This window comes from Pithys albifrons, chromosome 8 (assembly GCF_047495875.1).
Source record: "Pithys albifrons albifrons isolate INPA30051 chromosome 8, PitAlb_v1, whole genome shotgun sequence".
NCBI classification, from domain to species: Eukaryota; Metazoa; Chordata; class Aves; order Passeriformes; family Thamnophilidae; genus Pithys; species Pithys albifrons.
In genome coordinates, this window is record NC_092465.1 from 6,748,091 (window position 1) to 6,776,085 (window position 27,995).

The following is a 27,995-nucleotide window of genomic DNA, read 5'->3' on the forward strand; positions in this document are numbered from 1 at the left end:
CTCATATTTTGATACTGTGTCCACAACTTTCTTTAAAATAGTTTGTGAAATTATGGATCTTATGTTTTTAATGAGAGTTCATTAAATGATGAACATTTCTTGTACAAATTTTCATATGTGATAAACAATCCAGTTCCTCTTTTAGATATTGGCACATGGAAACCAAGAACTTTCATAACCTTTTGTGGTCAGCAACATTCATATACTAATTATCTCCATGATCATAAGTATGTGAGTTCTTTGTAGTGAAAGATGCTTAGTACTGGTTTGGCTCAGGTTTACAGAGAAATTTCTGTGAGTTTAACTATGGAAAGTTTTGAATTGAACTTGGGAAATCATAGAATCATAGAATGGATTGGGTTGGAAAAGACCTCTGAGACCATCAAGTCCAACCCTTGGTCCAACTCCAGTCCCTTTACCAGATCATGGCACTCAGTGCCACAGCCAATCTCAGTTAAAAAACCTTCAGGGATGGGGAATCCACCCCCTCTCTGGGCGGCCCATTCCAATGCCTGAGCACTCTCTCTGCAAAGAATTTTTTTCTGATCTCCAACTTCAATTTCCCCTGGCAGAGCTTGAGCCCATCGTGCCCCCTTGTCCTATTGCTGAGTGCCTGGGAGAAGAGACCAACCCCTACCTGGCTGGAACTTCCCTTCAGGTCGTTCTAGACAGTGCTGAGGTCACCTCTGAGCCTCCTCTTCTCCAGGCTAAACACCCCCAGCTCCCTCAGCCTCTCCCCACAGCACTTGTCCAGTCCCTTCTTCAGCCAACAGCACAGAACCAGTGGAGGTCCTGGATTGGCAGCTCGGAATTGTTCTGTCATCCATCAGAAGAACCAATTCAGCCTGGCCCTGTGTAAGGGGAAGAGTTAATTGTCTCCTCAGACAGCAGAGGTGCCAAGTGGAGCAATTAGTCATTATCAACCTGCTTTTTCCATCGAGTGTTGGGTGTGGTTGGTTTTGGTTTTCTTTCTCTTTTTCTATCAGCGTTGAGCCCTTCCTGCCACCCCACTGCCAGGGCCACGTGAGATGAGATCGCAGTTGGCAGAGGTGGTTAACAGATTCTGATTTAGCTGCCCAAATGTGCCTTTGCAGAGGAAGTAACTTGATGGCTCTCTGTAGTAGAGAATAAAATACAGGAAAGAGAGTAAAAATGGAGGGAAAAATAAAAAGGGTAAACCTCTATGAAAATAATTCACAGTGTAGAAAAATGGACATAAGTTCTTAGCTAGTAAATTGGTAATACCAGGAAAATTGCTGGATATTGCAGAGTATTTTCTTTATCCATTTCTGTTTAATTTTTATATCAGTGGTTTGGAAGACAGTGCTAAATTGCAGCTGTTAAGTCTGCTGGTGACACAGAAATTGGACTGGTAAAGTAGATGCTCAGCCGTGTGTGGTAACCAGGGCTCATGGAGAAAAATCACCTTGATGCTCTTCAGTGAGAATTTGCACCTTTTATCAGATTTGGTGTATCATCAGGATTTATTTGTAGCAAAGAACAGAGAGAAATGTGAGGTGGTGAGGGATGGCTGACTTGACAGGAGCCCATGCAGTTCTCTTACTTGCTATGCTGGAAGATCTCTTGAGTTTGGAAAAAGGGGAATAAAATGCCATTAATGTAATATATGCCAGTCATTAGACCATTTCTGGAACATTTAGTCCACTTTTGTTGTCTTTGTCTCTGAATATATGTCAGGTTGGAAAAGGTTCATGGTAAAGTTGCAAGATAAAATGCTACACAGTAGGCCAATCTGCCTTCCTGTGAGACTGAAGAAAACTATTTTATCCTGGGGAAATTAGTCAGTAATTTAAATCCCAGTCTGATGGTACCTGTGCAAGAAGGTTTTCTGCCTATAGAGGGTTCTTAAGCTGCAGGTACAAAGGTGTGACAGGATGCAGTGACAGAGGATGAAGTCAGGGAAATTCAGAAGGGGAATAAAGTGGTTTTTTCAGTGAAAATTATTGAAAATGCATAGTGGATTTTGTTACTTAAATTCTTTAAAATCAGGTATTCTTTTTTCCCAGAAGACTTCCAGGTTTAACCAAGTGTTAGAATGTTGGTTTAGGAAACAGATTATTATGTTTTTAGTAAGAATAGGTGTTTACCTGGCCCTGAGGAAAGAAGGGTCAGTTAACTCACCTTTCAGGGGCTCCCTGGGTATTTGCTGTGTTTATGCAGCAGCATCACAGCTGCTCTCATTGAGCACAAACTCTTTATACTCTCAACTCATTTTTTTGAAAGTAAACCCCACTGCCTTCCGTTTTCATTGACAGTCAGATAAAGTGTCACTGATTATTATATTTTATGACAATTATTTAATTTTTTAGACTTAATAATGTATTAATACAGTAATTAGTGCAGAGTGCTTACAGAACAGTGTTGAAATAAAACCAGGAAAATGCCTGAATAAGTATAGATGCTAGAGATGAAGTGAAATATTCTCTACTTAAAGTCTGTAAATAACCAACTTTCTTCCTATTCTTCAGACTTTTGATCAAGAAGATGTTGATTGTGCCCCTCCTGGGGGGCCAGCACAGGGTTCAGCTTGCAACACGAAGCTGTTGGTGAAAGATGTTGCCATACAGCCTGTGAGATGCAATCCTGTGGTTAAAAGAGAAAGTCTTGGCTAACAGACATGCACATAATTAAGAGGGACATATAAGGCATCTAGTGGACACTTCAGTAATTATAGTCTTGATCTTTTGGGCCATTACATATAAAGTAGTTTGCTGTACAGAGAAATATTTTAGCATTGGACTTTATGAATCTATTACTCTAATTGCTTCTTTAATATTCATGTGAATGTGATCCTTAATGATGCATGCATTAATTTATTTTATTTATTTATTATTTAACTAATGTGGTTTCTAGTCCTTAGTGATATTAATTACAGGTATAAATATTGCTGTCTTCATTGGGAATACTTTGCCATGCTTTTCTGCTGTTTGTTCACTTCCTTTGATGTGTTTGGGTTTTTTGTTACCCAGGGGAATTTTATCAAAAATCACCCAGATGACTTAGTCCTGCTGCTGCAGAAAATAGAGTTACCAGCATGTCATTAAAACTTCTTGTTTCTTGTTGTAACTTGAACTGAAATTACCCTTTCAGCGACATTCTTGAAATTACCTGTAGGGGTCAAGGAAACACCTTCCAGGTTTCTGTAGTTCACACTTGATGCCCTCCCTGTGCTGGGGATGTCACATTTTCCAGATCTTGCTGAGCACAGTTAAAACAGAGCTCCAAACACCAGCTTTTATTTCCATACCTGACTAAATGTGTAATTTGAATGAGAAAAAGCATAATTTTTATTTATGAAATGGAAGTTGCAGGAGGTGCTGAATGTTTGTAAATACAAAGATGATCATGAGCAGCTGAGAAGCCTCCCTGGTGCTTTTGTGTGCCCAGGCAATTACTTGCACATTCGGATACAGAGATCTACACAGTTTAATTCAGCAATTAAAATTATGGCAAATGTAATTACTAAGGAATGTTACAGTTTTAAAGTTCCAGACCAAGAAACACGTTTTAATTGCAACTCCAGTTTAAAGGAGAGAGAGGGAGCTCATTTTATCACACGTGCAAAGTTTTACAATTTGTTATGCAAGTTTGCAAAGCAGTGTTGCAGTTACAGTGATGTAAAAGTCAGTTTATTCCTGTGTTTTTAAACTGATACCATTTTACATGTCTTGAATTCCTTGCATGTTCTGATCAAAGCTCTGTCAGGACTTCACTAACACCAGTTCTCAGCCATGGGATCAGAAATCCAATTATGAATTCATCATACAACACATTTTGATTTAACTATTATTTTCTTTTTCGCAACACAAAGAATTTCCTTCAAGGAGTTCAAAACATTATTTGCACTTATTACTGAGGGCTTTCATTCAGCAGATTAGAAGCTTTTATTTTCAGTGAAGACTCTGCTCTTCATGTCATTAGTGGTGTTTTCTGGATGTTTGCCAGAGTGTTGACATGGAAAACGAAGTGGGGAAAAACAGACAGAGGAGAACTGTTTGGGGAAAAAAGCTGACACAAGAGTAAAAACTAATTCTTTTAAACGTATTTGAAAAGCAAAGGGGATTTGTAGTTGCACTTAATGCAGTTTTAGCACCAGATATTCCCTGTGCATTTCTTACCATCACGTGCTGTTGCATCCAAAGTGCTGTATTGGTTCCACAGTCTTTTTTTACAGAATTTCAAACAGTCATTTGTAAGAGGGTGTATTTCCAAGCACTTGGTGTCATTTCAGTTATTACTTTCTTGAATTTGTTGTCTCTCCTAAAATAATGGGGATGAATGGCTGCTCACCCATAACTAAATGAATGTGGGTTTGAAGCCAGCTCTCGACCTCTGCTTTGTACAATTTAGGGTTGGTATGAGCAACTGCAGCTCTAATTTTAAAGTGCAAATTTACCAGAAGAATACACTACTCATGGATTTTATGCAGTAGGTAGAATTACCTGATGGTTAAGCAAGTCAAGCATAGAAATCACCGTGGTCTGTGTAACTTCTAGAGCAGCTGCCAGTGAGTTCTATCACCTGAAAGTATAACCATCAAAGAAATAGCACAGGCAACTAAAATACCCAAATTTTGCCTTTTTTTTTTTTTTAAGTTAACCATAGTTTACTTACAGTGCCATCATTCAGTTTTGAGACTTTTGATGCTTGAATTTTCTACTGTTACTTCAATGTCATCAGATATTTCAAGACTTTTGTCATTTTTACTCAAAGTAGAAGCAGCCCCAGCCTTGTAACCGTGAGGGTTGTTCAAGGCTCTTTGCTTTGCCGGGGCCAGCAGTGACCAGCTTGTCCAGTGCCATCCTCGCTCACCTCTTTCTATTTGCAGTCCCACCATAGGCCAGACACTTCCCTGCTGTCTGAGGGCCTGGGTGCTCAGGAGATGTACATAATAAAGTGCTTTTCAGCCTTCCCAAGGAGGCCTGAGAAGTGAAAGATGAGTTGTAGCATTTTTTGTAAAAAGGAAAGAAATATTTTCTGGTTTTGGCCTTTTGTAAGCCAGCTAGCAAAGAGACAGAGTGAAAATATAATTCCAGTGAGGGTGAGATAATCTGTAGAAAATTACTGGTTTAAAGCCCAGTCAGTACCTTAAATATGTAAAAAAACTCCTCATACAAATTTTTTCTCACCTATTACTCTTGAGGCTTTTTTTATTGTTTGTTTATAGCAGACTTACTTTATGTCATATCTTTGGAAGACTTTCTAGATGGTATGTGATGTTTTAATGTACAATTAGTGGCTGTTAGTAGAGAGCAATTAGGATGCCCCCTCTTGCTGAAAAATGACTTAGAAGCATCTTGCATCTCTCAGTAACAAGTCATGTAGTTTAAACAAGCTGAAGCAGTTTCGATTTTCCCCTCCAGCTCTAGGCCTTCCCTTCAGTTTGTTGTTCAGCTGGTGAAGACACTTCTTGCAGATAATTGCATCAGCTGACACATGCAAGAGTGTCTGTGGCCTAGAAAAAGAGCCCTGTGACTTGTCAGTTCGTGTATTCACACACAAAGAACAGCAGAGCACTGAGCTTAATCATCATTATTTCCCTCACAACTCTTCCATCCCAGTTTGAATTCACTGTGGCTGGGAATATTCCAGCAAAGCCCTTCATTACTCAGTTATTATGAATATAAAGGTAACCTCACCTAGATCTGTACCTGTGTTGCTGCTCAGCAGTCTGAGTGGTGCAGGAACATCCTGATCTCAGTGCAGGGGCTGCTGCCTGTGCTGTGGAATGCAGTGACCCCCTGTCCTGTCCCCTCTGTTGGCAGCATCACCAAGGAGAGCATTGTGGATGTGGAAGGCGTTGTGAGGAAAGCCTATCAGAAGGTTGGAGGTTGCACTCAGCAAGATGTGGAGCTTCACGTTCAGAGGGTAATTTGTGAGCAGATGGAGCACTGGTTAATTGTTTGATAGATTATCTGTTGAGACTGTCTATCTACATACATAAACTTAGTAAGGAATCCCATGCCAGAGAAATAAACTCCCTTAAACTACAAATTTCAGTGTATCATGTGTAAACATTAAACATTTCTGGGTTTAAGATATTTGGGGGTTGTATTTTCCTATTTTTATCTGCCATTTGAATTACAGTATCAAGTAAAATAAAGAATCTCCCTATAACAATTTGGGTGCACAAGCTTGTAATCCTCATGTCTGATTCTTAACTGAAGCAGATACTGGAACAAAAAGTTTGCTTCTTTTTCAGTGCAAGTCAGAAGTCTGTTCTTTATCAGAGTGACAATCTTCCCCTCAATACAATGGGCTGAAATACAGAACTCTGGGCAGAAATAAACTCTCTCTGGCTTAACAGTATGTGAGCTTTTGAAATTCAGAATTCCTGGAGCTTGTGCTTAGGGGTGGAGGAAGTGCAACTTTATCATTTGTTTAAATTGAAAGCATATTTAAACCTTTAGGTAATATCCTTTCCTTCTAAAGGTTCTTAACCCCACTCTGCCTGCAATACAGCTGAAACACAGACTCCTCCGGAGCAGAGTGCAGTGGCTGTTACAGCAGTAAGGCAAATTTTAGCTAAGAGCATTGGGGAGAACCTGCAGATTCTGAAGAAACATGTTTTAATACATGTGCAGATTGTCATGTGCCTGATTTTTCTGAAAGAACATCAAATTCTGCTCCTGTAACTAAACTGTAAGGCAAGGCAAGCTGGTTTTCATTCTCTGACTGTGTTTTGGGTGTCTCATAAATTTTTCAATCTGAAATAGCTCTTTCAGATACAATCAGATGATAAGTAAATAATACATTAACAATGAGAAGAACAGGATGCTCCTGCTGGAATCAGAACCTACAGCTTGGTGAATCTTGTAGTTTCAGAGCTGGTTTTTGTGCCAAAAGGCTCATCCTTCAGGCAATATGTACTTGCTCAAGTTGGTGCTTCTCAGAAGCAAAAAAGATATTTTTAATCTTTCAAAAGGAAAACAAGAACTAAGCACTTCCAGTATTGTCATGAGAATGCACCCGTGTGTCTCGAGTACTTGAATAAAATCACAGCCTTGTAGCTCCCAGCCTGTGCAAACAGTGTTTCAAGTCCCTGCCAGAAATACCCTTTGTAAGTCACACCTCCCTTGGAGCGGAGCCTCAGCTATTTCTGTGCTCTCTCAATTTCAGATCTATGTGATCAGCTCGGCTGAGCCCCGCCTGCCCCTCCAGCTGGATGATGCTGTTCGACCAGAAGTGGAGGGAGAGGAGGTGAAAACTTTGCATCCTCAAATACTTCTTACTGTCTTCGTAGCTGAACAAAAGCATGAAAGCAGCTTCCTTGATTGGGGGAATTTGTTGGGATTGCATTTTACTTGCTTCATGTTCTCCAGAGCTGTGTTCAACATCTCTGTAGCTCTGATATCTGCTGAACTGCACCAGAAGGTCAAAACCAGAGGGTTTCCAGTCTTGCTTGTGTTTCTGATGGGATCCCCATAGCTGAGTTTAGCTCAGTTGGTTAAAACTTGGTTGTAATAATGCCAAGGTCATGGGTTCAATTCCCTGTATGGGCCATTGAATTGATCTGGACTCGATGGTCCTTGTGGGTCCCTTCCAATTCAGAATAGTCTGTGATTCAGTCTGAGTTCTGCCTGTGACCTCTGGGCGAAGTTACAGCTTAAGTTTGCTATGCTGACAGTGCTGTATGTTCTTTCTGGAATGGTCTAGAAATTCTGCTGAACTTAGAAGTAGCTCTTGGCTTTTAGCCAAAGGGTATCTGTGTTGGGTTTTGGTTTGTTGTTTATATTTTGGATGTGTGTATTCACTGCTTGTTTTTGCACAACTGTTTAGGATGGAAGAGCTACTGTAAACCAAGATACCAGACTGGACAACAGAATCATTGACCTGAGGGTAAGGAACATGCTGTGCTGCCTGGGTTGCCTGCAAGTCTTTATTCCTCACATTTCTAATCCATGAATCACAGAATCACAGAATCAATTGGGTTGGAAAAGACCTCCGAGATCATCAAGCCCAACCCTTGGTCCAACTCCAGTCCCTTTACCAGATCATGGCACTCAGTGCCACGGCCAATCTCAGTTTAAAAACCTCCAGGGAGCAGGAAAAGTCATGGATTTGATGGAAATGTATTGTTGGCCAGAAGAAAAGTAAACGTGTTTTTCTGTTTGTGAGTGGTAATGGGAAGACACAAGGCTTTGAATCCTAAATGTTCACCTTTATTGATATTAAAGAACACCTGTTGGGAGTTTGAAGGCAAACATTTAGGATTAGACATGTGGCCATGAACATCTGGGGTTTTTATTTACAAAAGTCAAAGATTCTGAAAGGGACAATTTGGAGCCAATACTTCTTCTCAGATGTGGTCTTTGACACCCCAAACCCCTTTGGAAGTGCAGGATGGCAGTTGGAGTGTCACGTGCAGTGGAAGGGCTGTAATGCATGTCCTGGCAGTGAAATTGTGCCAGGCCACCATCCCAAATCTCATGCTCCTTGTTTCTTACACAGCATTCATGTGTTTGCCTGGTTTTCTGACACACCTTTCTTCATCCAGGTCACAGAGGCACAGCCCTCTGTGCATTCACAGACCTCCCAAGGACTTACCCTTTCTGATCAGCAGCAAAATCATCTACTAAATTACTTAGAGAATTTTGATTCTTTTTTAATGAAGCAGCACCTAACACTAAGTATGTAAGTAACTAACCATTCTATTGACAGAAGGTGTCCTGGCCTTTTCCCACTTTTGGCTCCCCACATTAAAATTTTAATTACCTTTTCATTGAATGAAGACTGTGCTTAGCTCATTTTTTGTGTATCTAGAGCTGACTTCGCAGTTTCTCAGTAAATCAATCTATGGACCTGGGAAATAAACACAAAAGTCACTTATGGGGAAATTTGGAAAAGTTCTGGCACTGAGATAATTAAAGCATTTCAAAGTTGCCTTATTTCAGCAACTAAAACTACTTGTGCAAATTGTTTTACTTGGACCAAAGTTATTAATATTGAGTAACTTCAATTTGCCGTTACTTTTCAGGTTGCTCAGTATCTCATTGTATTGGTGTATTGGTGTCTTCATCAGTCTTAAATTTAAGTGCTTCAGTGTTCTATACTAATGATTGAAAGTGAAAATCACTTATTTGAAGGACCATCAGCCTGCAGTGTTGGTACTAAATTGAAGGGAGAGTCCTGGGATGCTTTAACTTACAGTGGTGAATAATCAACAACACTCCAGAGGAACTTGAGAAAATCCATTAAATTAACAAAAATAATAAACTGGAAAGAACCACGAATCCCAGAGAGAACAGAGAAATAATACAAAGGGAAATAAATATTGAGAATACTGGCTGAAAAATGGCATGGAGGAATCCTTGGCTGGAATGCAGCTGAGGGTGTCTGCCTACTCATAAGTTTGCCTTTGTTTGTTCTGCAGGAGCTTTGCTTCTACAAAAGAAGAATCTAAATAATTATGTGTTCCTTTGATCTTTATGTGTTTTTTTAAAGGAATGCTGAATAATCAGGAAAGGTGTTTAATGGAGAAGAGGGAAATCCCAGGGAGGACACTTGGGATTATGTCTATGTTCACATCCTAAGGATTGTATGTGGTGGAATCATAAGAGTGGGAATACAAAGATAGTTTGTCCTTCAGAATAACTGGGATAGAGAAAAAAGAAACCCCAAAAAAGTAGTAACTGATGTGCAGTGATTTGGTTCCACAGACTGGAGCTACTGGAGTAGAAATGGCACTTCAGAGAGCCCCTGGTGTTTCAATGCACTGCACAAGGTGGCATATCCTGAGGACGGTTGGAAAACATGATGTGTTACCTGAAAGCATGGATAGCTGCTGCTCTCCCACAGCTCTTCCTTCTAGGAAAACCAGGTCAGGGCAGCAGGGAAGAGTGTTAGCAGGATAGATGTAGCAGAGATGCTGTGCTGATCTGTTCCTACAAGTGTGGGAGGAAGTCCAACCACAGGTACTTGTATCATGTAGTTCTGGTTTCCTCAGTGCCCCAGTTTATTAAGGAAGAAGGAGGTCATTGAACATCAAAAATAGAGATGCTATTTTTTGGAGGAAGATTTAAGAAACTAAATGCATAGATCTGTGCTGGACTCAGACTGAAAAAAGTGCTTAGTATGAAACTAAAATTATTTTTGTCCATTTAAATTCAGTATTTAAAGTAGTTAAGTAGTTTGACTATTCATAAGTCGTGATTAACCAGGGAGCTTATTAGATAGGACCAAGTCATGATGAAGTGGAGCTTTGAAAATTATTTATTGTGTGAATAAAAAAAGACTGGATTTCCAAAAATAGCCCCTCTCCATCCTACTGTGGTGTATGTGAAGTTTGATTATTATGCCATGGAAGGCATGCAATTAATAATGAGGAAATTACACTAGTGGAGATGTGATATGCAAAATTTTCTACAAAGATTGCAAGAATTCCATTCCTGTGTTCATGTGAAAATAAGCTGAGTATTGCAGTGAATTATTAACAGTCTTGCATTTTGGTTGCTGACACAGATCTCTCAGAAGTGTCTGATAGGTTTATGTTTTTTTTAGGTTAGAGATGGGAAGTACTTGATTCCCAAGATTCCCAAGATATTGCTGTATTTGTTACTCTGATGTATGGAGAGAAAATTGTGATTATTTAGGGCGGAAGGGTTTTAAAAATAATTTCCAAGGAATGATGACTGAGGAAGAATGAATCTGTTCCTGCTGGGTTAACTCATGAAGTACAGATCACATGCTTGGAGTGGAGAAGTTGGGGCTGTAGGGAAAGGAGAGCTGGTAAGAAGAAAGAAAAGTCCTTGCCTAGACCAGATTTTGTTTCACACAACCACAGACGGCTGTGAGGAAACCACTGTTGACCCAAGTATCGATTTTTCATGGTGGCTTAATGAAAGTCAAACCACTTGATTCTAGAGTTGTTTGATTTGCCCTTCACTTACCAAAACAGTTAAAAAAGGCAAATTGGAGCAGTGACTGTTTTTAATCATTACTTTTCTGCTGTTCCTGAGTTTAACTGAGGTGTTCTGAGGTGTTTAGGCTTCCTGTGTCTCTAAAAACACTCACTTACACCATATTTCATGAAGTTCTGTGATAGATGAAAAGCCATGAAGAAAAAACCTGTGAAACCCTGATTTTTGTGGTTTGCTTCTTAGTGTCCTCCAATAGATTCAGGTTCCTCCAGTTTTACAATGGACCTGACTGATGTCTTTGCTCTGGGCTATTTTTGATGGTCAGAAGAGCTTTTATCTATCCAAAATTAAAATCTGTTCAAATTTGGCTTGAATTGCATGTGCTTTGCAGTTCTGATGCTGTAGCTGTGTCTGCTAATGCACAGCTCACTGAGACCAAAGTGTAGCCTTTTTTAGGGTCAGTATTACCCTGTTTATGCTGCTCAGGGTAGAGCATAAACATTAAACCGTGTCTTTAGCACTTGGTGGATGTCAGGCTATGTCATGTGATAATCCAGCTGGACACTGATGTTGATGCTCTTTCCAAGGTACTTGATTACTTCAAGCTTGGTTTTGTGTTGAATTACATTTACTCATTGCAAAAGTTGTGTTTTTCCTGACCAGATTCGAGCTGTAATGAACAAGCAGATGTAGTTTGTTGTGGGTACTGAAGACATACACAGTCCCAGTCATTTAGACAACAAACTTCATATGTTCTTCTTACACTATAAGTAATACTGAAATTTGAATAAAAGTTGACTTCAGTCACTTTGGGGTTAAAAATGTTATTTAATATAAATTCTATTTCCTAGCAAAATCTTCATTTGCCCTGTATGTAGTAAAGGAATTGCAAAATTATTTACATAATTTAAAATAATGTATATTACTGAAAAGATAAAGATTGCATTGTTTTCCCATTTTATTTAGCCAGCTGTGCACTTAGTGGCTGTTCATGGTGGCAGATAGCTGGGACAGCAGGCAAGCAGAAAAGCAAAAAGGAGCAGAACAAATTCTACAGCTGAGGTGAGAGTGGAAAGTCCAGAACTCACAGGTCTGTGCCTGGGCCTCACCTGGGGAGATCCAATCCTCTGAGGTGTGAGCTGCCCTCAGATCTGCTGGAACACATCTGGCCACTGCAGCCTGTGCCAAATGAAATCTGATAATTGGGTTTATAATCTTGCTTATAGTGATCAGTTCTATTATTATTAATACCTTCCTTTGTGGCATCTGAATAATAAACACAGGTGAAATTGGAGTCAGGTTGTGATTGACACTTGTGTTTCAGCATCATTAGCTAAACAGTTTTCTGCTCTCTGTAGCAAAGCTGGTGATTGAAAATAACGAGTTGTCCTGTAAAATCAACTTTGCAGGCTGAGTTACAACATTAACACTCTTAACTGCACCAACATTTATAAGTTTACTTCTCTTTCTGTTAAACTCTTGAAGGAGTATTTACTATCTTTGCCATAGTCTCAGGTCAGACAGTTTGTCAGTGTGTATGGGGAAGAGTTCATGTTGGAGTAAACACTTCAGGAAAAGAGTGCCATGGTAAAATCTTTTTTCAGGCACTGGTAAAAATTAATTTTGACAGCTGTCTCTGTCTTTAGTTTGCTGTATTGCACCAAGTGTGGAAGTTCAAATGGTGACCCTGTTACCTACCACTGTGCCAATCATGGTAATACAGACACAACATCTCAGTTACTGAATGGTTTTCTTCAGATGAATTAATTTTCTCTTTGTCCTAAACACCATACCAATGCAAAGAACGTAATTAAATCTGAGAAGTTTTTCTCCATCCTTAAAATCTTTGGGAAGTTGTGGCACATGAAACTTCTGAGGTCATTGATTTGACTCCGCTGCAAATTGGCAGGTGCAGTTCTTTAGGAGCTTATCTTGGATGTCTTATTGGTCTGTTTAATCCTTACAAGGAGACTGCAGTATCCCAAATTCCCAGCAGTTATCCGTGCTGGCAGTCTGTGAATGAAGGGGCACTGAAACTCAGCCACCTTTGGTGAAAGAAGAGTGGTCTTGTCAGATCGAATTGAGGTGCAGAGAATTGCTGCTTGTTCCTGGTCTGTAGTTAAATAAAAGCCTCAGTGTCCAGTTCTGTGAATTTGGCTGCATTCATAAATACTGTTTCTAAGCATAATTTATCATTATAGATGGCTTGGGAAGGCAGAGTCTTTGCCCTGCATCCTCACAAAAGCCAGGAGGAGTTACTGCCTGACAAGCCATTGTTAGTGCAGAGCTGTGTGGGAATTGAATCACTGTTTCTGTGCAGTTTTAGGTCAGAGCAGGTAATTGCCTTCAGACTGGGCTTAGCAACCATTCTTCTTTCTCCTGGGAGTGTGTGACTCAGGACAGCGTTCTCACCTGCTCTGGCATCAAACTGGTGTGGGTCCATCAGGAGGGTAGAGAAGGCGTTGTTACTATCCCACTTTAAATACACGTGACAGATTTTATCTCCTTACATTTTCAGGAATGTGCCTCGTTCATCAAAAACTGTTTTGGTAAACCCAAATATCGAGTTGGAAAAAGTCTTTCACCTTTCAAGTAGGAGATTGTTAAGGAAAACAAAAATCCCCTTGAATGTTCCTGGTGCTTTGATGCAACGCTGCCAAGTTATGCCCAGAACTCGGGCAGAGCCGTCTGATTCTGAGAGACCAACGTTAAAAAAGTGAAAAACTTTGAGGGTACTTTTGTAACTGTTGCTCAAAACCTCATTTCCTTCATTTTGAACACTTGGAGTAGCGGCTGTGGTTTGTGCTATCAGACAGTGAGAACTGCCAGCAATTATTTACTAGTCTAACCACTTACGCCCCTGAGATACTTGGTTGGTCAGTTAAAATGGCAAACAGCTCCCAGTTGTTGCAGATTTGCAGCATTACTGCAGTTTTCTCTTCGGGTTTGCTGGTGAAGGGCTATTTTTATCCTGGAGACATGGTGGATGGAGCTTTATTTCAGCGTTTCTACCGCCAAAGTGTCCAAATTCAGGTGCTTATATGATTTGTTTTGGTTGGGGTTTTTTGTTTTGTGGTTTGGTAGGAGTCATGTGAAGAAGCCCACAAGGCTTTTGTTACCCTAACTGAAAAGTTGGGTACCTTTCAGAAAGGAGAAGTAAACAGTGCTGTGACGCAGGTTGGTGTGGAGAGCCGTTCTCTGGGTCGTTTGCAGGAATTCGTTTGACTCCTCATACCCTTTCAGGTTGCTCAGTTTCACCTCGTAAAGGCTGCGAGCACAAAATCAGATACGGTCTCAGTGCTGACGTCTCTCTGTGTCTACAGCCCTCACTAGGGTGGTTTTGTTCTTCGTCATGCCACAGTGTTAGAGGAACCCATAGTGTGGGTATGTGCTAACCAGAGAAGCAGCTGCGTTGTGTCATGTACATAAACAAAAAGGTGATGATCAATTCAGCCTAATCGACTTCTGCTTTCAGCTAAATGCCCTTTTCAAAGAGTGAAAAAAGAACTGAGTTCATGTGAGCAGGTGTTAAGTGGACTGTGGGAGTTTAGCCCTTGGATGTTTTTGTGGCGGTGTTGTCCATGGTTAACACGTGCCTGTGTTTTTACATGAATTTTGTAGCCTGCTGTGTTTGATCGCCTTTAACAGACAACCGTTTCTACCCTCTGTAGGTTCCTGATGGCCTTGCTTTTATCGTGCACTGTATATTACTGCAGCTGGTCTAGTTCGCTGTGCTGAAAGCTTTTTAATAGGTTTAGTGCTTTTATGCAATTTCTCACGATAAAACCTTTATTTGCAGAAGCACATCTCATAAATCAGTTATTTTTTAAAATGCAGAATTGACCATAGTGCCTCCTTTATAACTGAATATGCCGTAAATTGAAATGAATAACACCTCTTGTTTCCTTTGCTGTTTCTTTTTGTGTAATAAACAATTACTGATTTGCACTTTTCGCTGTTTGGACAGATACAGTAATCACATATTCTGAAGGGAAGAGATTCATCCCTCCAGCTGCCCAAAAAAAGTAATAGAGTTAGGAAAATCTAACTTGGGATTCATTATTTTATCTTCTTCTTATAGACCTCCACTAGTCAGGCAATCTTCTGCCTTCAGTCTGGTATTTGTCAGCTTTTCCGAGAAACTCTTACTCGCAAGGGATTTGTGGAAATTCAGACTCCCAAAATCATTTCAGGTATTGTATTTGTGATCCAGCAGTTACAGGTGTGCTTGTTTTACAGTTGCTCAGTGTATCTGTCTGCCAAAAATGAAGTAAGTTTGTATTTTAGAAACATGAAGTTTTGTTTCTAGTTTAGATGCAACTTGTAACAGGTGTCAGAGTTGTTCTTCACTTTTCTCCTGACTTTGGATGGTAAATAATGACAACACAAATATTACATATACATCATTTTTGCATTCCACAGTGCACATTAAGCTTTAATTTGGTTAAATACATTTGTCTGATCATAGGCATTGTTCTTCCAGTGTTCTCAGTGTCAAGCACTGCCAGTTCCATTCTCAGTATCAAAAAACCCCCACTCTAATTTATAAAAGCAGATTCACAGAATCACAGAATCGATTGAGTTGGAAAAGACCTCCGAGATCATCAAGTCCAACCCTTGGTCCAACTCCAGTCCCTTTACCAGATCATGGCACTCAGTGCCACGGCCAAGCTCAGGTTAAAAACCTCCAGGGATGGGGAATCCACCCCCTCTCTGGGCAGGCCATTCCAATGCCTGAGCACTCTCTCTGGAAAGAATTTTTTTCTGCTCTCCAACTTCAATTTCCCCTGGCAGAGCTTGAGCCCATCGTGCCCCCTTGTCCTATTGCTGAGTGCCTTTCCATCATAAAGAAGTTATAAACATATAATGGTGTGAAATATGATATATACAACATGTTACTTCTTCAGCAGTGAGCACATGGCTAAATAGAAAGTGGTAGTAGCCCTTTTTCTCTTTGGACATGTGGCATAACAGCTTCAGCCTGACTTTAAGTCTGGAAATGTGTATTTTGCTTCTAGTTCTGTTGTTGATTTGCTGTATTGTTTTCAAAAGTCAAATTGTCTTGTTGGTGTTCTTTGGGGTTTTGTTGATGCCACTAAGACATGGCATGGAAAATTAGGGCAGAGTATTTGTGCTGTTCTCATTGTATGTACATTCATTAAATGGGCACATTTTTCCTAGTGAATTTTAGACTTCTGTATTTATATTTTTGATGACAGTTCTTGACTGAGATTTAAAAAAATGGGCTTTTTAACAAAATACATGTAAGCAACTATTCTTTCAACATAGAAAGGATGTTGAAGAATAGGTAGGTTTTTTCCTACAAAGAATGTTAAAGAAGTATGAAATTCTGAAAGACTCCCAGGTAGTTTATTTATGTAGCACCTTTGAGGAAGTGGCTGTTCTTACTGTGCAGTGTAGCATTGAGAGCAGGCAAGCAAGCATCCTATTGTTTGAATGAGACCAGGTTTTGTAAAATGAACCAAGTTAAGGCAATCCAATCCTCACTGAACTTCAGATTTAAATATCGTAGCTGTTCTAAGATCTGAGATTTTAAAAGTTACCTGTGTTGAAAAATAAGTGTAAATATCCACTGAAACTGTTTCAGCGCGAGTAGTTGTGATGAAAGAAAAGAAACATTAATCTCAATGGAATGGTCAGTAATAATAATAAGTACCTAGAGCCAGATTAACATTAGACCCTTCAAAGATGATTAATCTCTTGCTGGCATGTTTTGTTAGCAAATTAGGCCACTGTACCCCTCCTGTCCCACGCTGGGGAGTGGCAGGTGAAGTGCTGCAGTTCTGGCAGGCAGTTTGCAGCAAGGGGTACAAATGATGTGTTCTTGGTTCCTGTGCTCTCAGGGTAACTGACTGTCTATGAAAGCTGCCTCAAACTGAGAACAAGCTTTATCCCTTTGGCACGTGTCCCCTGCAGATCTGGGTTTGGCTGAGAGCTGTTTGTGCCTTCAGTCAGAGAGGATGGTCCTGGCACAGCAGGATGTGCAGTTTGGTGCCAGGCTCTGCAGTTCACCCCTGCAGGCTGTGTCACCCCTGCAGGCTGTGTCACCCTCAGGGACTGGGGCCACAGCAGTGTGGGCTGCAGGGAGTGAGGGTGGTACAAACATACTCACCTCCCAGGTGAGGAACAGTAACGTTTTAAACTACCCCAGCTAAATCTGCAGATTTGCAAGACAAGGTGTGACAGTTCTGAGCTGCAGAATTTCCCTTGGCACGAATTGATGCAAATACTTCTTTTTCCTCTAGTATGCTTTGAAGGAAGATCTGATCTCTAAATGTTAGACCAATCATCTGCTGTTCTACCTGTGATTTATCTTTTATGTTTTTATTTTAATAATTACTTACTAAAGCATTTGCTTTTCAGCTGCCAGTGAAGGAGGAGCCAATGTGTTTACTGTGTCCTACTTCAAAACCAGTGCCTACCTGGCTCAGTCCCCGCAGCTGTACAAGCAGATGTGCATATGTGCTGACTTCGACAAGGTGTTTTGTGTCGGGCCAGGTAAGGAAAGCTGTGCCTCACCCACCGTGTGTAGTGGGCCCTGATGGCCTTTAGCAGCTGCAGCACTGGAGACAACAGGCACGCTGAGAGCTCCCAGTCGTTTCACTTAACACAGTTTCACTGCTAAACACAAACTGCAGTTCGGGCAACTAATGAGAGTAAAGGTGACAGAGAAGTTGCTGGAACAAAACTGAAATGCTGCAATGAGGGTGGAATCCTCCTCCAGTGCTGTTTTTAGGGGTTACATTGGAAATTGGTAATGTGATGAAGCTGGTAAACCATGGAACACCACCATGGTACCTGCAGCCACAGCTTGCTGTTCACCGGGCCTGGTAACTGCCTTTACCTGCCCAGTACTAACCAGAGTAGGCAACTTAGGTTTGAGATGGCACATTAACAGATAAGTAGCCCTTACTTTTGTACATGTCCCAAACAACATTATTTAGAGCATGCTTACTTCTAACTGGGCTGTTAGTGCATAATAAAAAGTTAATAATTTCCAGTCCTGTGCTCTCTTTCTCAAATGGACTCTTTAAGAAGTAATACAAATTTTTTTATAAGACCTCAAATGGTTTAAAGATACACAACCTGTAAATGCTGGAAAACAAGTCAATAACAGCTTATAGAAAAAAAAAAATTCCAAGTAATTCAGAAGATTTTAAATTTCTTGCTAATTACTAACAAATGAGTCATGGTTTATAGGAAAGCATGTTTATGTCGCTCACAGCTGAATAAAAACCCCATCCCAGAAGACACACACGTGTACAAGTCCACTTCCTCTGAGCAGTTTTCAAATCTAAAAGCCCGTGCCTGCCTTGAAGTTTGCCTGTTTTTAACTCCTGTGTGTGGGTATGAGCAGAGATCTGCCTCTCCAGGGTCTGTCTGCCCCGTGTCCCTGGAGCAGCAGCTGCAGGGCTGCTGTCACTGTACCAATGTGCTCTGAGGCTGCCAGCCTTCCTTTTCAGCAGGGATTTTTGTGTCTACGGACAGCATGTCCATCTGATCCCAATGCTGATGTTGTTGTCAGTGCTATTTTTCCAAGTGGAATGATAATTTTAGGTCAGTGAGAATTTCTGTTTCATTTCCCAGTGTTTCGAGCTGAGGACTCCAATACACACAGACACCTGACTGAGTTTGTTGGCCTGGATATTGAAATGGCTTTTAACTATCACTACCATGAGGTGGTAGATGAGATTGCAGATACCATGGTGCAGATATTCAAGGGGCTTCAGGAAAGGTAATAACAGCATTTCCTTCTTTTAATGAACAACTTTCTTTGTTTGACATCTCTTGCACTGGGGTGTGAAGTGGGTGAGCATTTTATCCTCAGCTTGTCAGATAATCACTGATAATCTGATCTACATCAGAACTTCAAAACAAACATTTTTGCTTTGCTCTTCACTATTTGTTCGAGTCTGACTTTGAAAGTTCACTCAAGCCATAGGCCAGTAAACTACTTTTAGCAGCTCCTGGAGTGTGTTGGCTTGCACTGAGAGACTTGCTGTTGTTGGAAGGGATTTCTAACAGAAATGATCCACCATTAATTTAAAACGTCCTTTTTGTGCCACTACAGATAGATGGTTCTGTTTTGAAAATTATGCTAATATTTACTATTAAGGAAAGGTTTCCTGATTAAAAATTATTATATCAGTTTGCATCTGTTCCATGATAGCAGCAAAGATCATTTCCCCTTATTCACAGTCTGACTCATTAAAAAGCCAGACCAAAAGTTTAGAAAGTGTTTTTCATTTGTTTACAAATTAGAATGTCTTGCTAGAAGACAGCCAAGTATTTTCATCTCTGCAGAATGAAATTTCTTGTTTATATTTGAAATAGGATATTACTCAAAGAAGAACCCAGGTAAATATTATGAATGAAAGGGATGATTTCTCAATGTCATTACTGTGAATTTTGACCTACTTGATTATTTCTTACAAAAGGAAATGAACAGAATAGGAAAATATTAACATGTCTACAATTGAAGTAGATGCACTAAGTTTGATGAAACATTTCATTAGGACTGTTCAGAATTTCTCCAGAAGTGGCTTTATACAGTTTCTATGTTACAAGAGGGACCTCTTGTGGCAAAACATATTGCCATTGCAAAACCTTTGTTAGATACAAGTTCTTGATTGTTTTGTGTTTGGCTTCTGTTCTTGTTTCCTCGTATGCAGATTCCAAACGGAAATTCAGACCGTGGGCAAACAGTTCCCGTGTGAGCCTTTTAAGTTCTTGGAGCCGACTCTCAGGCTGGAATACCGTGAAGGTGTGGCCATGCTCAGGGAGGCTGGAGTTGAGATGGGGGATGAAGAGGATCTGAGGTACTTTGGCAGCACATAAACACGAACGTGGTACTGCAGAGTCCGTTTGTCCTGAGCACCTGACAGCCCTCAAGAAGGAACCACAGCTTTTAGAGGAATAAACAGTACTTTTGTCCAAAGTGGACATGAAAATAGTCCTTTCTTTTAATGCAGACTGTAGATACAAATTCTGAAATCCAAAAGAAAAGAACTTGAAACATGAAGTGAGAGAACTTGAACCTTATAAGGATAAGAAGTGTTTGTTTGTCTGTCAGTTACAGCCCTTCATGTGAATTGTCCATGTTTTGGAATAGAATTAAACAAAAAGATTCTCTGGTCTCAAAGTAACATCTTTGTAGCTCTTCCACCTCTCAGGAAGATGATTAAGCAATTTTGATGCATTCCCATTGATTTACTGAAGGATGGTTAATTAACTGGTTATATATAAACTTTTCTAAAGACACTTAATGAATAAAAACATTTCTGTTCTTTCCCATGATACATCCATTACCCTTAGGATAGTGTGTTGTTTTACAGTTAAATAAATCTGTGCATCAAATAAAATTCCAATCATAGGAGTTTGATAGAGCAAAATAATTTCCTCAGCAGCTGCTCGTGGTGTTTTTCACATACACAAGATGTGTGGCAGTAGCAAATAGAAGACACAGATCTTCAGTAATCAGAGTATGGTGATTAGCAAGTAATTCTAGAAGCAAGAATATGTTTAGGTATCAGTTAATTTAACTGGATATGTAGGACCAGTACAAAGTATTTAGAAACAAATAAATATATTGCTGCAATTTCTGCCTACACAAGTCAAAACATTCAGAAACAAATACTAGATTTTCTAAGGGTCAGGGTGCAGCAGATCTGTAGCTTGAAACCCTTTTGGCTTTACAAAGTGTGTAATCAGTACAGGTTGAAATCAGTTTTCATCTCTTTCAGCACACCGAATGAAAAGCTCCTGGGACGCCTGGTAAAGGAAAAGGTAACAGTTATTTTAGAATAAATAAATTTGATGTTGAATCTCAGACCTGGTGTTGGGGAGTCATTGGGTTGGTATAAATGCCTGCTTCATAGAAAACCTTCTTACACACCAATTGGCAATACAACATTTCAGAATGTGCAGAACTTGTGAAGAGTTTGTGATTGCCATAAGCAATTTTTAATTGTCTGACTGCATCCCCATTTTGGTGCTGTGTGTTCCATCTACTGTCAGTTTTGTCTTTATCATTATTAAACCATTTCAAACCATCTTCATCTTTTATGTTTATTTCTGTAATTTTATACAGAGTACACCAAGCAGGATAGGATGTTCCAAAACCTGTTCTTATAATTAAAAAAACAAACAAACAAACAAAACCGCCACAGATTTTAACTAAATCTATAAAAAAAGATGAGATCTTGGGGGGCGGGGAAAGTACCTGTTACTTCAGCAACACATTTTATTGCTAAACATTTATGAATTTACACTAAAAGGAGTATTGGAAAATTGAGAAATAATACACTACTTTCACTGATAACTCATTTTTTAAGACAATATTGTGGGAAGTTAGTGGAAGGTTTTTTTTAATCTTATTTTAAAGATTCAGTGGTTGCATCTTCCTCTTGTAATTTGTTCTTTATGTAATTTTCTCTTGTACTAACTACTTTAAATTACCTTCTTTCAGTATGACACAGACTTCTATATTCTGGACAAATACCCTCTTGCTGTGAGGCCTTTTTATACAATGCCAGATCCAGCCAACCCTGTGAGTAAAATTCCTTCTTACTGTCCATGTGTTTTTATTTTTTCAGTTCAAATTATGCTGTGTAACAATAACTTGACAATATAGATAAGGCATATTTATATGACCACAGAATCATAGAATGGTTTGGGTTGGAAGGGACCTTGAAGATCATCTAATTCCAGCCCCACTATGATCTGCTGTTAAAATTAAAATTCTGATAACAAGATCAGGTCAGTGTTACGTGACTTGTTAAATGTTTTCAGTTACTCCCCACTGGTCAAAACATACCAGAAGGTTTGGGAGAGCTTATGGAGAGATCTCCATGGCCAAACACTGCTGCCATCACTGAAAATTGGCAAAAACATTCTCCCAGGGCAGCAGATGCTTTACCATAAAATGTGATTTTTTTACATTTCCACAGTTTATTCCTAAATCCAGAGTAAATATGTTTGGAGCATCCTTTGCTGGCATAACTACGTGGAGGTGTAATGGTTTTTCAAAGGGCATATGATGAACTTCAGTTTATTAAATCAGCTCCAGTCCACTGAGAAGGAGCGAAAGTGGTGTAATTCCTGGGCAGGCTCCAAATAAATGGTGCTCTTACTGCACAACTTCAGATATCACAAGTGAAGCTCTTTGAGAGGTGCATGTTTGCCACAGATGGAGTGAGTGTGGGTAGAAATAAACTCATCTTTGTTTTTCCAGAAAACCTCTAACTCTTACGATATGTTCATGAGGGGGGAGGAGATCCTGTCTGGGGCTCAGAGAATTCACGACCCTCAGCTGCTGACAGAGAGAGCCAAACACCATGGCATAGGTAACGAGTCCCTTCAGCAGAATGCAGGTCATGGTTGGATTTGTGTCCTTTGGGGGAAGAACTTGGGGCAGAATTTCTTACATGGCAGTAGTGCTAAACTCACAGTACTGTTTCAGTAGTGGTAAACTCACAGTACTGTTTCATTCTTAGTGTTAATCCATCTAATTTAACCATCTAGAGTGGTGGTATTAAGAAACTAGTTCCTCAGCAGCTCCTTGACAAAGAGCTATTAACAAAATTATAAAACAAAACTATCGCAGTCATAATTTCTAGATAGTCCTGGATAATTGATACGTGCAATGAGTAAAACCCCACTGCTGGTTGGTCAATTTTTTGTTGTGTTTCCAGTCCTGTGGTCACTTGTATGTTTGGCTTGGGGTTCATTAAGCAGGTCATAAACAGCTATTTTTCCTTTCTAGATTTGGAGAAGATAAAGGCTTATATTGATTCCTTTCGGTTTGGAGCACCCCCACATGCAGGTGGTGGAATAGGTGAGTGTCTGTGTTTTATTGTGGTCTTAAATGATACTGTTCAATCTCAAGCAGAGTTCAATATAAAATTCTTAATAGTAGCCTTGTTAGGTAAATTTGTGGAGCTGTTTATCCTGGAAAATTCAAGGAGAGAAGCTAAAATATAAGGATCATCATAAAATAAATAGGCAAAATATTTATGGCACAGTCTTGAAATTAAAAAGTAGGTGATCACAAGAAAAAATGCCATTTCATTAGGCAGGCACATCACTTTCACATTCCACCAATAAGGGAAGTTTAGGGAAGCAAGAGCACACTGTATGACACATGGATTTACCAAAGCCACCACCATTCCAGCAGGTACAGGTCCCTTGTGCCTTTGGTGAAGCTGTTCTGCAGTGAGGAGAAGGAAGTGGTTGCTTCTGCCTTGTCAGGGATTTGACAGAATGTCACTGCCCAGTTGGATGCTGGTTGTTTCAGCAAAGGTATTGAGAGGCTTCGTGTCATGGGTATGAGTATTTTACATACAGAAAAAAGACAGTTTTAAGGCATTTTAATGGTACCAGCTGACAGTTTTGCACATTGCTTTCATTAGCAGGATGAAATCTGTTCATGTATATGGAAACAGGACATTTTGTAGGTCCCTAGACAAATGAAAAACATAATTTCCTTGATTCAATCTTTCTGCACGAGCCTTCTGAAATTTCTGCAAGGTGTGAGTGTTGGTGGTCACGCAGTACTGGTGAGCTGAGGAGATGCAGCATTTGCTGATGATCCAAAAGCATTTAGACCAGTCAGAACTGACATCAAGGAAGCTGAAGCTGCATCTTTTCTGGAGAGTAAATGCTCCTTTATGGCACATCCTAGAGGTCAGGCCGAGTAGCAGCCGAACAGGAGATGCCATGAGAATTAACGCTGGGTTCAAGCTGTTCCAGGAGGAAATTTTAACACAGGAAGGCCGTGTATGGAAAAAATAGGATGCATCTGGGTTTCACCTCAGCCTGGTTGGGGGGGCTGATACAGCCCCGTGGATTAGGAAGTGCCTCCACGTTCCTCAGGACACACATAACCTCTGAGATTTCAGGAAGAAAGAACACAACAAGCAGGGAAACACTTACTACCATAAAGATACCATCAGATAGTTACATAGATATGTATTGTGAATGTACAGTTTTGTACTGCAGAGGATTTGGGATGAACTTCCCCAAGTGCAGGTTTTTACTGCTGTTGCTTATGGCACTCAAATCTCTTACTGTGCAGCTGTTGAGACTGGTTTGGGCTGTACTTGTGTTCCTGTGTTCAAGGTCCAGTTCTCCCAGTACCCACCTCTGCTCTGAAATCTTTAGTCTTTCTGAAATCCTGAAGTGATTCAGAGTAGGATTGAGTCTCCAGTGCTAGTCAGTTTATGTCCCAAATGATGCTCTTGGCAGAAGACACCGATGTAAAATTCCTGATTTTTGGTTTAGCTCCTTGCACAGTCAGGCACCTCAGTGTCTGGTGTGCAAGGCTGGGAAGCACCTGTAGCTTCCTGGGAGTGTGGAGCAGAAGGCTGACTGCAGTGCTGGTTGCTGTGGTGTTGCAGGGCTGGAGAGGGTGACCATGCTGTTCCTGGGGCTGCACAACGTCCGCCAGACATCCATGTTCCCGCGGGATCCCAAGCGGCTGACGCCCTGACACGTGGCTGCCCAGAGCTGGAGATGGGCCCTTGCAAGCACCACATCGTTGCAAGCATTGAACCTGTATTGATTCGAGCATTGTGATATGCAATTAAAAAAATTTCTCCTTTCTAAAGTGCCACAGTTTTTTTTATCCTTAGTTGTTTATTTAAAGGAAAGTATTTGAACAGATCAGGATTCTTTGTATTGGCAACTGTGCACATTTCTAAGGGGAATGTGACACTTTGAGTTAGTATTCTAGTGTCACATTAAATTGTATCATTTTTCTAAACATTTTAATAAATTATGCAATAACCATTTTGCATTTTTATCTTATGTCAGCAAGATTGAATATTCTGAAGTGTTGTCTCAAAGGTAAAGTGACTGGATGCTTGCAATTTAAAAATCGGGAGGAGATGAGCCAGTTGTTAATTTACACGAGTGTCAGGTAGGGAAGCAGGTGAGAAGAACATTCTTAACAAGAAGTCTTTGTTTGAAATTGTGAAAATAGGTTGAAATAAATCTCTCAAAGAAAATTAGATACAAATCTGTCTTTCTGATTTTTTTCTGTATATCCTCTCAAGACAATAATCAATAATGTTTGTTTGGGGTTTTTTCATGATGTAATAACTGTCTAAAGTTTAAATTTTATTTCTTCTTTCTATCTTCTTCACCCCCTTCTTTTTTTGACAATTGTATACAAGCCATAGACCTGTTCTTTATTTTATGGTACTATCTGAGCATGGATAGAAGTTTGCACATGCTCCTGGAATACACAAGGGATATATAATATTCTGAGAAAATAAATGGACAGCGAGTTTGAGAGCAAATCGTGTGTTTTCCTGCCTGCCCCAGCCTCTGGGATAACAAGCAAAGCAAATCACCAAGGACTTAATGCATCTTATTACCAAGGGAAAAAAGCAGAATTATGTAAGCCAGCCTATTTCAGTTTTTTTTTAAATTTATAAATGCTGTCAACAGCCCAGTACATTTAGAGAAATTGGGTGTTTCTCTAAGAGTACTTCTGAAATTCTTTCTAGACATCCTTTTTCTCAAATGAATCACTTACTTGAACCTCCTCAATTTGCAGTGATGCCCAAAGTGACTTCTCCTCCTCCTCCTCCTCCTCCCAGCCCAGCAGACGTGCCCTGCTTTTGGAGAGGAACCAGTGCATTTGCAACTTCCTTGTGTGGGCTGCAGCTGGGAGTTGTTTTTCAAATTTAAAGCATTTTTGGAAGTGTTGATGCCAAAGAGCAAAGGATTAAATTCCTTACTGAGACACTGCAATAGAGTTACTCTAATGCTCATATATATTTGTAGTTCCTGACTTAATTTTTGTTTAACATTTTCCATGATAAAGCTTTCAGTAGGAGGTATGGTTTAGACAGTCTGTGTTATTATTGCTACCTTGATTTTTAAATGTCAGAGAAGTCACATATTGGCTGTGCTACCAAAAGGTCAGTGAGGCTGTGTATAAATTGTGTAGAGTTTCACAAAAGGGCAAATCACCTTTTGCAGCTGCCATTGAACAAGACTTAATTTTAATGTCTTGTGACAAGAGTTCTCCATTAGAAAACAATCAGACTAAAGGTCAGTCAGGTAAAGGACTGGAAATGTAGAAGTTAAACTTCATTTAGAAGTCACACAATTCAAGAAATAACACTGCAGCTTTGCTTATGAGTCTGTTGTAATTCATTTACTGTGGAATCTTTCCCAAATTATTAACTTGAAAATCTTGCAGCGTACCCAGTTGTGCTTTGCAAGGCTAAGTGGATTATAAACTCAGCATATCTTCACAGACTTAATACTGATGAATCCAAGTTTCTAAACCATTGTTTATTCAGCTAAGCCAACTGGAATGAATTTAATTTAATTACTTTTTTTCATACAGAACTCGTAATATATTCCACTTTGGAAGTGCATCCTTCTAATCAGGAACAAAATTTCTGACTTAAATTTCCTGGCAACAAAAAAAAGTATTCTGAGGACTGTTTCTTGCTCTAGAGTTGGCAGCAAGTTTTGTGCATACGTTCCTGTAACTGCTGTGCTCATCCTAATTCTGTTAAGAGTTATTCAGGCTCAGGCTGTGGTTTGATTTATTCACAGTAGCTGCACAAGAACAAGAGTTTGGATGGAGGCCCCAACTCCTTTGTATGCAGATCCTTTCATGAGTTTCTCTTAGCTAACAGAAGATTATTATGATCATAAATCAAAGTGCATTTGTCCTGAATGTCGTGCTAACAGGACACCTCAGTGGGAGCTGCACAGTCTTAGAGCATAGTTTGAAACCTTGCAAATAGTAATTTCAGAACTTTTTGTTGCTTTGATAGGTAGCAGCTCTGGTTTAGTAATCTTGGAAAAGTAAAACCTGTATTGTCCTTTATTTCCAGTAACTTGCAGGAAGTTCAGCAATTTACATGGAGTCTGTGTTGCTGCTCTTTGTCCACCAGGTAAAATGGGGTTGGTTTGTATTTTCTTTCATGATATACAGATGGTAATTGCAATAGTGCAGTTTCTTAAACTAATGAACTATAAGTGTTGGTAAGGAATAGTCAGGGAGTCATCTGCTCAAAACAGACACAAAGCTTCATTTTGCCTCAGAAGTTTAACTGGACCATGTTCCTGTGAAAACCCATCTGTGTGCACTGAACTGTGTGAATGTGCCCAGCAGGAAAGGGGGCTCAGGCTGTTCTTTGGGCAGCCAAGTGCAGGACTGGCTCCCCATGGCCACCCACACCTGCTGGGACAACCCCAGCTGGCAGCTCAGCACCACACAGCTGCCTGCTCCTGCCCAGTGGGACAAGGAAAGAGCAAAGGAAAAGCAGGGAAACTTTGTGCTTCCACCCTGTGCCTGTCAATTCCAGGAGTGTTGGACACCAGTGTGTAAAAGTAAACTGGCCTGTACTGCTGCCAGAGGAATGGAGGGGAACACGTTGACAGTGTCCATTGTGGAACACCACATGGCTGCCTTGCACTCCAGTTCATACTGGGCTTCCAGCATATCCCATATGGTGGAATGGTTTCACCCAGGCCACAGGAGTCCATGGTTACCCTCCATCCCATTCACCAAACAGCCTTTTAGCATGTCCATGCTGGCCAAAGAGCCTGGAAAAACTGTATTTTCTGGAGAGCCACCTCTGGAGTACACAACTTGCCCAAAGAGATTTGAATTATTTACTGTTTCTTTTTTGGGTATTATCTGCATGTGTGTCTATAGGGGTTTTATCATTTGGGCAGAGAAAAGTTACAAAAAAGCAGCAGAAATTACCTAAGATGAATTATTCTTTTAAAATAAGCCTCATAACTAACGTGCATATTTTTGCTAGTATTATCTCACAAAACACAGAATTTATTCACTGCAACTGTTTTAAAAGTTATGTTAGTTCTATAAGTTTCTTATATTCTTTACTGTTTTAAAGTTAAGTCTCTGCTCACTGAGGCAAGTGCACTGTCACATGAACTAACAGTGCTGGGGGAGGCTGGTGCTGCTGGCACTTCTTAAAGGGTTTCAGAACTGAAAAGGAGCCCTTGGCTGCCTTAATTACAGCAAAATTCCCAGTTTAGGCAGAGATTAATGACTTTGCAGGTGGCAGAGCAGTTCTAAGCAATTTTTCATCGCTGTTC

General features: G+C 40.1%; 1 protein-coding gene across 1 annotated transcript in view; it reads left to right on the forward strand.

The window, feature by feature from the left end:
* The window catches only part of DARS1 (aspartyl-tRNA synthetase 1), a 38,993-nt gene extending 14,304 nt beyond the window's left edge, over nucleotides 1-24,689 (forward strand). The window contains exons 5-16 of the mRNA XM_071561868.1: nucleotides 5,787-5,889; nucleotides 7,141-7,221; nucleotides 7,801-7,860; nucleotides 14,962-15,073; nucleotides 17,265-17,399; nucleotides 18,489-18,636; nucleotides 19,574-19,720; nucleotides 20,645-20,687; nucleotides 21,370-21,450; nucleotides 22,135-22,246; nucleotides 22,666-22,737; nucleotides 24,299-24,689. Of these exons, the coding sequence (XP_071417969.1) occupies nucleotides 5,787-5,889; nucleotides 7,141-7,221; nucleotides 7,801-7,860; nucleotides 14,962-15,073; nucleotides 17,265-17,399; nucleotides 18,489-18,636; nucleotides 19,574-19,720; nucleotides 20,645-20,687; nucleotides 21,370-21,450; nucleotides 22,135-22,246; nucleotides 22,666-22,737; nucleotides 24,299-24,390 (1,186 nt within the window). The 3' untranslated portion in view covers nucleotides 24,391-24,689. The remainder of the gene's footprint in view (nucleotides 1-5,786; nucleotides 5,890-7,140; nucleotides 7,222-7,800; nucleotides 7,861-14,961; nucleotides 15,074-17,264; nucleotides 17,400-18,488; nucleotides 18,637-19,573; nucleotides 19,721-20,644; nucleotides 20,688-21,369; nucleotides 21,451-22,134; nucleotides 22,247-22,665; nucleotides 22,738-24,298) is intronic.
* The last annotated feature ends 3,306 nt before the right edge of the window (nucleotides 24,690-27,995 follow it).